Below are 10,799 nucleotides of genomic sequence, written 5' to 3' on the forward strand. Positions count from 1 at the left end.
AAGGGAGGGAAAATATCGTACGGCAACTGGCATCATAATAACCAAGTGATTGTATAGATATGATATGAATACATGACTGAATACGTGACGATACACGCTCTAGTTATGAATACTCGTGGATAGGAGAGTGCCAGACACGTCTTAAAAAAAGGTCTATTTCTTAGCGTTTATGATAGTTTCTTTGATGAATTACGTAATCATTCGTCTGGCAATGTAGGAGGATGAACGAAAACGGAAAAACGCTATGAAATAAACATTCCCTTATACAACAATATTCCCGTCATTATACCCATGAAATACCCTTATACCCTTTTATTTTTACGGGGCCATTCTATCTCATCGCTGACTACGAAATCAACGACATCTAAGGTGCGGAGGAAACTGGACGAATTACGTAACAGTGAAACCCAGATCGTCATAATCACAGCCAGTGTTACTCAGGCTGTGACGTTAGAAGGTCAGGAAGCTCCTGTAGGACTCTGTTACCTGTAGGACCCTGTAACTAGGGGCCTTTAAGCTCGGCCTTCTCTTCGTCATATACGACAATCCTACTCCGGATCCTATGCTACTCGTGCTTAGCAGTGTTGGAGAGGAGACAAGGTTTGAAGCATTGTGATATGATGTGACTGGTTCACACTTCCTTGGTGTTTCAGTTTTGGGAAGCACAAGTGTGAGGTTGTTTCACTTTTGGGAATTTCAAGTGTGAGATTGTTTCATCTCGGCTGGGACTTCGAGTGTGATACTGTTTCAGCTTAAGGAACTTTCAAGTGTGATGTTGTCTTAACTTGGGGGATTTCAAGTGTGACATCGTTTTACTTTGTGGAACTTTCAAGTGTGGTACCCTTTCAACTTGGAAGCTTCAAGTGTGATAAAGTTTCCACTTAGGAAACTTCAAGTGTGATATATTACTTCATCATTATTTCAACTTGGGGAAGTTTCAAGTGTGGTGTTGTTCCACCTTGGCTGCAACTTCAAGTGTGATACTGTTACAAATTAAGACTTTCAAGTGTGATATTGTTTCCATTGAAGCAACTTCAAGTGTGATACATGATTCCAACTTGAGAAACAAAGTGTGACATTGTTCCAACTTGTGAAACATCAAGTGCGGTACTGTTCAACTTAAGGAACTTCAAGTGTGATATTGCTCCAAATTTGGAACCTTCAAGTGTGATCTGGTTTCATCTTGGCTGGAACTCCAAGTGTGATCCTCAGCTCTGGAACTCTTTCCACTGAAACAAACAATATTAGTTCTGAACAATTAAGCCTGAATGCTTCTGCCCTTTTGAACAAAAGCCTCCATCTTTTAGCAACAGTCACTGTGAGATTTCCTATCACTAATACATTATTCACCTCCATTTCACCATCATGAGAGCTTCCGTTGCCTGTGGTAGATGGGTTTTCCTGGTTTTCCTGCTGTGGGCACCCAAGACCAGAGCCAAGCTGAGTCTCGAAGGGCATTTCTACCTCGATGGTAAGACCAGATGAATTTTTGTTTAATTTTAAGAATTGATTTTAATATCTCAAACTCTGGCCTGCGTGGTGCGCTGTAGGCGTTGCCAAAGGGTGTTTGCAGCTTACTTTTAGACCCTAGGTACACCCACTTCTTAGCCTTTGACTTTTCTTCATCAGTTTTGCTGTCCAGCCACTTTAACTCTCTTTAAACTTTCCTAAGGGCTGAATGGCTGAAAATGCCCCCAATTTTGTCTTTGTAGCCAATTTTTAAGACTCATATTTTTCCTTAAAATGTTGATTGATCGAATTACATTTAGCCTGTTGGTTGAGTTACATTTTATATATATATATATATATATATATATATATATATATATATATATATATATATATATATATATATATATATATATATAAATATGTGTATATTTGAGAGGTACATACCACCAGCTTCTAGCTGTCCTTCGTGGTCACCTATCCAATTATAGGCCAGACCTAACATTAAGGATGTCCCTTTATTCCTTTCCCAACCCCTAACACATAGCATGCCCTAGGGGCCAGCAACCCCATCCCGAAACGCAAAGCTTAAGAAACTGCACCAGAAATTGGGGTCGTTTTTTTAAAAAAAAAATCATCTATGAGGAGAAATCCTAAGGCCTTTCGTAGGATGTTGTTGTTACAGGATGCAGCGAAAGGATACCGGGGATTTCGAGCGTGTCGAAAACCACGTTCAGGATGTGTGGATGCGCTGACGTCATCCATCCTGATAGGACTTTGACGTTATGAATCCTACGATGAGTTCACTGCAGGATTCTCCCCCCTGAGGCTAAGCTATAGCTGGTCCAGTGCTTAAAAAAAGAATGTCCCAAGGTCGATCCCACAGGGGAGGGTACAAGACTTGGGGTCACATTTGTAGTTTTTCTTCTATGAATCCTTTTCCCCGCACTTTTTACTATTTAAGTTTTGTAGTTTCTCTCCTATGCCTCTTTTCCCACACTACCTACATTCTAAGCTTCGTAGCGTCTTTAAACGTCTATAAATCTTTTCCCACAGTTTTTACATTCTAAGTTCCTATAAGTCTTTTCCCACACTACATTCTAAGTTGTAGTTTTTCCTCTGTAAACCTTCTCCCACACTTCTTACATCCTAAGTCTTGTAGATTCCCTGGACTTTCGTAAATCCCCCACGCCTCTAACAACTCATACACCCATTGCAGGTTGCGCTTTTCTGTCCAACGTGTCAGCTACGCTGGAATTACAGCGTCTGAACGCGACCGCCGATTACGCTCTGCAGTTGGAGGCCAGAGGGTCGTCTACGGCCCGACTAATCGGCGATCAGCAGCTCTGCAAGATACCCTCGGGGTTTCTGTACCACTTCACCTTCACGATAGAGGGCCAAGTGGCTTCGCTGAGGTTCGAGCAGGTCGAGATTCCGGAGGAGGAGAAGGAGGGAGTGGCTGATCTGAAGGAGGAGGCAGGACCCATTAGAACCTGTCACTTCAACCCGGGCCAACCCGTCGAAGTTCTGAGCGGGTACGGGTTCCTTTCGTGTAGAGGTGAGTTTTCGTTTCGTTGGTGAAGCTCTCTCTCTCTCTCTCTCTCTCTCTCTCTCTCTCTCTCTCTCTCTCTCTCTCTCAGGTCTAAAAGCCGGATATGTTAGAAAATATCATAGTTGCCCATTAATTTTGGCATCAGTTTTCGTTTTCTTTAAACTATAACTGAATAAAGAAAACTATTTTAGGTATAACTCCTCTATTTAAAACTGATGCTTATATAATACAACTCTGCGCCAAAGATTCTAAAAATTCTAATGTATTCTTCTACACAGAGCCTTTATGACTACCAAACATATCAATATTTAATCAATATTAATTATATTTCATTATTCTTAATGCTGTTTTACTTTCCATTAATATTAAATCTTTCCTTTTTATCATTAAAATAATATTTCTTCGCTCAATGGCCGCCACAAAATCCTTTCTAATTGTTCAAAAGTTTGAAAAGTTTGAACTTCAGGGATGGTAGAGGTGATTTTGGGGCTTTAAAGTGTCTGTACGATTAAAAAAATTGTGAATATCGGTCAAATTTCATAATAATTCCATAAGCATTACTCATATTCCGTCTCTGTAGACTGTAAAATGAAAATTGGCTGAATGAGTCTAGGCCTAAGCCAGGGCCCATGATTCCGTGAGATGAAGCATCTGCTGTATATCTATATAAGTGTATATCTCTATAACTGTCTGTTTACAGGTAAAAAGGACGAGGAGAATGTCTCAAGAGCCGTAGACAGGTGGAAGAAAGCCATTGAAGTCGAAGAGGCGGAAGCTAAGTACTACAAAGGAGTCCTTTTGGGCACCGTCATTGCCTGTAAGTGTCTGTGGCCGTCTCTCACCTGGCTTCGTTCATTAACTCTCTCGTTTACGTTTCGCTCCGACTTGGCAGCTCCATTTCAAAAGTGTCTTTTTTTTTTTTTTTTTTGTCTTACTCTATATCATACTTTGTTCTATGCGTAAGGGGTAGACGCTACGTACCACAAAAAGCGTCCTAATGGCCATTGTTGTTGGGTATAAGCACCCTACTCACTTAGGCTTCGTTCATTAGCCATCTCGTTTACCTTTCGTCCTGGCTTGGCGGCGCCATCTTTTGTATCATTTCATACTTTACCTTTTCTATATCTTTTTCCAGGCGTAGCGTTCGTCATCGCCGGATGCGCCCTTTGTATCGTGTTGCGACTGAAGGCGACTGAACGCCCCCCGCCGTCGCGCCCTAGGAGGCGCGCGAGCACGCCGGCAGCGAGCGTGCAGACGAGGGTAACGAATGACCAGAACAGTAGCTCTCAACACCCGCCATTAATGACGAGCTCAGGAAACCGGTAAACGCGACGGAAAACGGACATATTTTCTGGGGAACACTTTGAATTCAGATATAAAACAGCCTCTTTTATTGGCAGGTGTCTGTATTGGTCAATTTGATTTAAAAAGTAAAAAATTTATATTTCTATAAAGAATTAGACCAACTGACAGAGAAAAAATAGACACATAGGCCTAGTAAACTGAGATGGTGGGTTCAGGAACCCGGTGAATGCAACGGAAAACGGAAATGTTTTCTGGGGAACACTGAATTCAGATATAAAACAGCCTTTTTTATTGGTAGGTGTCTGTATTGGTCAGTTTGATTTCAAACATTTTTTTTTTTACATTTCCCTGAAGAATGAGACCTACTGATAGAAAAAAAAAACTAGATAAATAGGCCTACTGAACTGAGGAAATTTGAAAAATAGGCCTATCGCACTGAGAAAGATTGATGAAATTATTGGTATGTAAGAATACATTAGTTTTTCAAGAAGAACCTAATGTATATATATATATATATATATATATATATATATATATATATATATATGATATTGTTACTGACTAGGATATTATTAGCTTTCTTTTATATGATTTAGAAAGTCATATAATATGTATATATATTTTTATTATATACATACATATATATATATATATATATATATATATATATATATATATATATATATATATATATATATATATATATATATATATATATATATATATATATATATATATATATATATATATATATATATATGTATATATATATATATATATACACACACCTTATAACCTGGGATATCAATCATAATTATATAATGATATAACCTAATTCGAAGTATATAATATATCATAATATATTATATTATATAATTATCATATAGACTGTTTCCATTAAAAAACTCTATAATATTGTAAATTGTAAGTTTTGATCACAGTGGCAGGGCCTAATATAGTTATTATTATATTAGTGTGAAAATGTAATTCATTATCTATAGACCAAAAAGGGTGTTTTAATTTGTAAAATATTTTCAAAACTGTTTTACAAAAAAATACTTTTGTTTGTCTTTATATTTTTAAAGGCGTTTTATTACAAACCAATTTTGTTTTACAATAATTTTTTTACTTTACACTTTCTTTGGGCGAGATTTGTTGATTTGAGAAAGTCAAAAACAGTGTTTTAATTTGTAAAAATATTTTCAAAACTGTTTTGTAAAAAAAACTATTTTTGTTTTGCTTTATATTTTCAAAGGCGTTTTTATTACAAACCAGTTTTGTTTTAATTTTTTTTTATTTAAAACTTTTAATGAATGAGCTTCGTATATTTGAGAAAGTAAAGAACAGTGTTTTAATTTGTAAAACTATTTTCAAAAGTGTTTTATAAAAAACTACTTTTGTTTTGCTTTATATTTTTAAAGGCGTTTTATTACAAACCAGTTTTGTTTTTTAAGTTTTTTTTTATTATTTCAACCTTCAATGAGTGAGGTTCGTATATTTGAGAAAGTCAAAAATTTTGTTTTAATCTGTAAAAACAAAAAGTTTTGTGAAACAAATATTGCCGAAGGAGTTGTTTTTTTTTTAAGAATTTTTGGTAATCTTTTTAAGAAACAAATTTTTATTCTATATTCCTATGTGATTTATTCTTTATTTTGTTCATGATTTATTCTTTATTTCTCTGTGTTTATTCTTCACGTTCTTAAATGTTTTAACCTGTAAAAAAATTAAGAGTTTTATGAAAAACCAGTTTTTGGCGATCAAGAAACACAGGTTATTATTATTCTTTATTTCTCTGTGATTTATTCTTTCTTTCTCTGATTTATTCTTTATTTTTCTGTCATTTATTCTTCATTTTTCTGTGATCTATTCTTCACCTTCTTGAATGGTTTAACCTGTTGGCTTGCTCCATATGAATAGGTTTCATCTTCTGAATAATAATAATAATAATAATAATAATAATAATAATAATAATAATAATAATTTTGGCAGCAGAGGTCCTTCCGAATTCATACACAGTCTTCGGTGGGGGCCTCAAACCTGGCTAATCTTCTCAATCTGGCAAAGTTACTCATTCCAGCGTTCCCATTGGCCTGCCGTTGCGTGACGTCATGTCGACTGACATCATAGGTAGTTTGGCTGCTATTGGGCGGAGGGTGAATGACGTCATTATTCCCTCGCTCTCTCTCTCCTCAAATTCGTGGGTAGGAGCGATGCCTCCAACGTCGTGTTCATTTAGGTTTTTTCTCGGCAAATGGCCCCCGTGGTGGGCTTGTTCCATACGAATAGGTTTCATCTTCTGAATAATAATAATAATAATAATAATAATAATAATAATAATAATAATAATAATAATAATAATAATAATAATAATAATAAGCATTGCTCTTGATAGTCTTGGAAGATTTTCAGGAAATTCCGACCTAAGATGGGCCTCGTTGTTGCCAACAAACGAGTAGATTTTGGGAAAGTTAAACATACATACATATATATGTATATATATATTTATACTATATATATACATATATATATATACATATATATTTGAATACATACGTACATACGATTGATAACGCAAGATATAAGACGATTTATCTAAAAGATATTATCTGAAGGAGTTATTACGGTGTAAGTTGAGATTCTCTCTCTCTCTCTCTCTCTCTCTCTCTCTCTCTCTCTCTCTCTCTCTCTCTCTCTCTCGTTCGTCAGTTCATGTCCAACACCAGTTCAAATTTCTGGGAACTGATGAGGTGAAATTCTCGATACCTCTCTCTCTCTCTCTCTCTCTCACGTCGGTGACCTAAAAATAACATCTTATCAATGCTAAGTCTTACTGTCGTGTAAATGCCACTTTGAAGCATAGAAACCCATTACTCAATTCACGATTTATCAAGGGATTATTATTATTATTATTATTATTATTATTATTATTATTATTATTATTATTATTATTATTATTATTATTATTATTATTATGCAGAAGATGAGACCTATTCATATGGAACAAACCAACTACAGGGACCATAGACTTGAAATTTATATTATTATTATTATTATTATTATTATTATTATTATTATTATTATTATTATTATTATTATTATTATTATTATTATTATTCAGAAGCCCACCACAGGGGCCACTGACTTGAAATTCAAGAAGCTTCCAAAGAATATTACGGTGTTCATTAAGAAGAAATAAGAGGAAGTAAAAGGAAATACAGAAATATCAAAAAAGAAAAAAAAAAATAATAAATCAATAAGTAGATAAAGATGTATTAAAATGCAAGCGGAATAGTATATATATATATATATATATATATATATATATATATATATATATATATATATATATATATATATATATATATATATATATATATACATACATACTATAAAGTAATAATATATATATATATATATATATATATATATATATATATATATATATATATATATATATATATATATATACATACTATAAAGTAATCTCTCACAGCAACATGAAGCTAAGGATGATTAATGTTTCCCACAATGCTAAACACAACGAGAACTTCAGAAGGGACAAAGATATGGGAAAGGAAATCCTGAATAGGATTAAAAGATGTTTTTAGGAATCCTGCATCCTACTAAACTACTTGACCTTTCGGTGATATCCTTTTTCATATCCTTTACCGGGCCTAGTCCTCTCACATCCTGACTTGTAATTATTTCTATTATTTTTTTTTTTTTTGAGATATGTCAAAATAGGATTTTTTTTGCTTTTGTTTATCTCGGTTTTAACTATTTTTATCTTAATTTTTTTGCGAAATGTCGAAAAAAGTTTTTTTTTTTTTTTGCTTTTGTTTATCTTGGTTATAATAATTTTTTTTTTGAGAAATATAAAAAGAGTTTTTTTGCTTTGGTTTATCTTCGTTATAATTATTTTTTTTTTTTTAAGAAATATCAAAAGTATTTTTTTTGCTTTTTTCTATCTTGGTTATAATTGCTTAATTGTGACGAAAAAAAGTTTTTTTTTTATTAGCTAATGATGTTTGTTATCAATACCTCCTAAGTACCCACTTGTAGGCACTTCTGTGGCACTGATACCAACTCGAGACAAATACACTGGGTACTTCTTATTCCCTTGTCTAATATCCTTTTATAGCTGACATGAAAATACCCATTTTTTGGTATATTTCAAGAACAGAATCAAATATAAAATTTAGGCCGGTGTTCTAGCAGCTAGGGGCCACGGAAGGGACGCTGTGAAGAACCTTAAGTAATGCTTACAGTGCACCGCGTGAGGTGCACTGACGGCCCTACCCCTATACTGGGGTCTAATATTTTTTTTATAAGTGACGCAAAAGTATCCATTTTAGGGTAAATTTGCAAGATCAATATTTTATCAAAACAATTTGCGAGGAATGCCATACAAACATACCCTTCCAAAACTTGCTATTCCTCTGGGCAAGTTGGGGGGGAAGCGGGTATTGTGTCGGGCCCCCCCCTTAGATGACCCCACCTCTTACCAAACCTTTTACTAGAACCCCAAACACCCTTCCTTTCTTCAATCTTGCTACTGTTGTAGCCAAATTTAAACTCCTAGAAAGCCTGGGAAAGTCAGACTGGTGAGAGGAGGTGTTATAGGTGAAGAACAGTGTGACTTAGGCGCCGAAAAAGAGGCCGTGGACCAAGCTGTTGCAATGGATAGTTGTGCCAGGAATTTGAGGGTCGAGTGGAAAAAGTGTATTTAGCATAGCTGGTAGGGAAAACAGTTTAGCTTTTTTATATATATAGACAAAACATCAGGTCCAATCACAGCAAACATTAACAAGACAATCTTTATTAACCTACAGCTACAACGCTCAAAAAAAAAAAAACCCACAATGTAAATCATTATCACGAAGGTAGTACATAGCACCAGGGAATGTGACAATATTGTTCCCAAACTTCTTCTTCTTCTTCTTGAAGACTTCGGTGGCCCTTAACTTCTGCTTAAAGATAAACTTCTTTGTGCTTCTCCAGGTGATAAACTCCAGTTGATATATTCCACCACGCGTCTCCATTTCTGCAAAGAGACCAATGGGAGTTATTTATTTAAATTTGTGTGATTCATACATACATACATACATACATACATACATACATATATATGTATATATATACATATATACTGTATACATATACATATATATATATTTTTTACATTCATACATTTATAAAAAATATGTACATATATATATATATATATATATATATATATATATATATATATATATATATATTGTCACGATGCGTATCAAGTACCTGGTTATTACACAACTAGTCTCAAAATTCAAAAATATACCTCACTTCAGCCAGATACCTGAACTCTCATAACATTAATTATTGCGACTGAGTACTCTAAAGGTAACAGTGATCCCTTAAGAAAAAACTTATTTATCAATCACTTGAAAAATCAAACTAAGTCTATCAGAATATGTGTGAGGTATCAAAAATTAAACTAGAAATATTCTAGAGTAGAAGGGCATCACTCCATCAAAATACTCTGTTTCCCTGGTCTTAATTCACTTTAGCAAATCTAAAAGAACAAAACATGTTTATCACTTTGCCTTATGCACACACAATCAGTCCTATTCACTGGTGATCAATAAATGAAACACTGTTTTTCTAAAAATATTAAATACAAAAATTTATTTTTAAATTCAAAGTTTATAATTAGAATTCACAATTAATTAGAATTCACAATCTGAAGAATTTACCATTACTTGAAAATGACACAACACTTAATTAATTCTTGAATTAAACTATGAAACAAAACTAAACCACAAAAACTTTACCAGGAATTTAAATTAATCAAGCAAAATTTAAACTATCAAGAATTACTCAAGATTTAAAAAGAAAATCTTAAATAAATGAAGTATTAAATCAATTATGCAATGTTAAATTACGTATGCAATGTTAAATTATACCAAGAAATATTTAAAATGCTATGTAAATAAATGTTACATCACAAACTTAAAAAAATGTGAAAATATAAAGAGATTGTAAATAGAAAAACACACAAAAATACACATAAGATTTATCAATAATGATTTCACTTGGTAAAAATTTCCTAACTTATCATACCATGGTATTAATAAGTAAAATTCACGTTACCTTACACAACTTGTGAAAATCTCTGTAAATCACTTGCTGCAGCTGCATTACCACAATACACACTTTTTTACCAGGCGCCGTTACAAACTAAATAACTTTGCTAAATTCAGATCTCAAAAGTTAATGCTAATATGTGACCGCAAAATACTACGTTAAAATAATCTCTTTCTAAGAACGTGAGAGAGAGAGAGAGAGAGGGAACCAATTCGACTGGTCTCAGAAATCAGAATGAAACAAATTTTAGAATTCCAGTAACACGAAACAATTACATGATGTCATTAAAGCATTTTGGGTACGAGATACAAAAGTTCTAGAAGCAGGGAAGTGACGTCTTTAAAGCATTTTGGGTGCGAGATAC

The 10,799-nt window shown here is 33.8% G+C and overlaps 2 protein-coding genes across 2 annotated transcripts in view; one reads left to right on the forward strand and one right to left on the reverse strand.

Annotated features, from left to right (window-relative positions):
* The first annotated feature begins 429 nt into the window (after positions 1 to 429).
* Positions 430 to 4,688, forward strand: LOC136830613 (uncharacterized). Its single transcript, XM_067090180.1, has 4 exons — positions 430 to 1,471; positions 2,669 to 3,007; positions 3,702 to 3,818; positions 4,137 to 4,688. Exons 1-4 carry the CDS (start codon positions 1,366 to 1,368, stop codon positions 4,325 to 4,327), a joined length of 753 nt encoding a protein of 250 aa, XP_066946281.1. The 5' UTR covers positions 430 to 1,365; the 3' UTR covers positions 4,328 to 4,688.
* Positions 4,689 to 9,109: 4,421 nt separating this feature from the next.
* The window catches only part of LOC136830614 (uncharacterized), a 4,414-nt gene continuing 2,724 nt past the window's right edge, over positions 9,110 to 10,799 (reverse strand). Inside the window, exon 2 of the mRNA XM_067090181.1 lies at positions 9,110 to 9,350. The gene's annotated coding sequence lies outside the window, so the exon portion shown is untranslated. The remainder of the gene's footprint in view (positions 9,351 to 10,799) is intronic.

This window comes from Macrobrachium rosenbergii, chromosome 47 (assembly GCF_040412425.1).
Source record: "Macrobrachium rosenbergii isolate ZJJX-2024 chromosome 47, ASM4041242v1, whole genome shotgun sequence".
Classification (NCBI taxonomy): domain Eukaryota; kingdom Metazoa; phylum Arthropoda; class Malacostraca; order Decapoda; family Palaemonidae; genus Macrobrachium; species Macrobrachium rosenbergii.

What these genes read in the sequence shown, in the direction of transcription:
- LOC136830613 (XM_067090180.1), top strand. Translation starts at nt 1,366, where the DNA reads ATGAGAGCTTCCGTTGCCTGTGGTAGATGGGTTTTCCTGGTTTTCCTG. An exon ending in CGGGTTCCTTTCGTGTAGAG is followed by an intron (nt 3,008 to 3,701) that starts GTGAGTTTTCGT and finishes GTCTGTTTACAG; the next exon opens with GTAAAAAGGACGAGGAGAAT. An exon ending in TTTGGGCACCGTCATTGCCT is followed by an intron (nt 3,819 to 4,136) that starts GTAAGTGTCTGT and finishes ATCTTTTTCCAG; the next exon opens with GCGTAGCGTTCGTCATCGCC.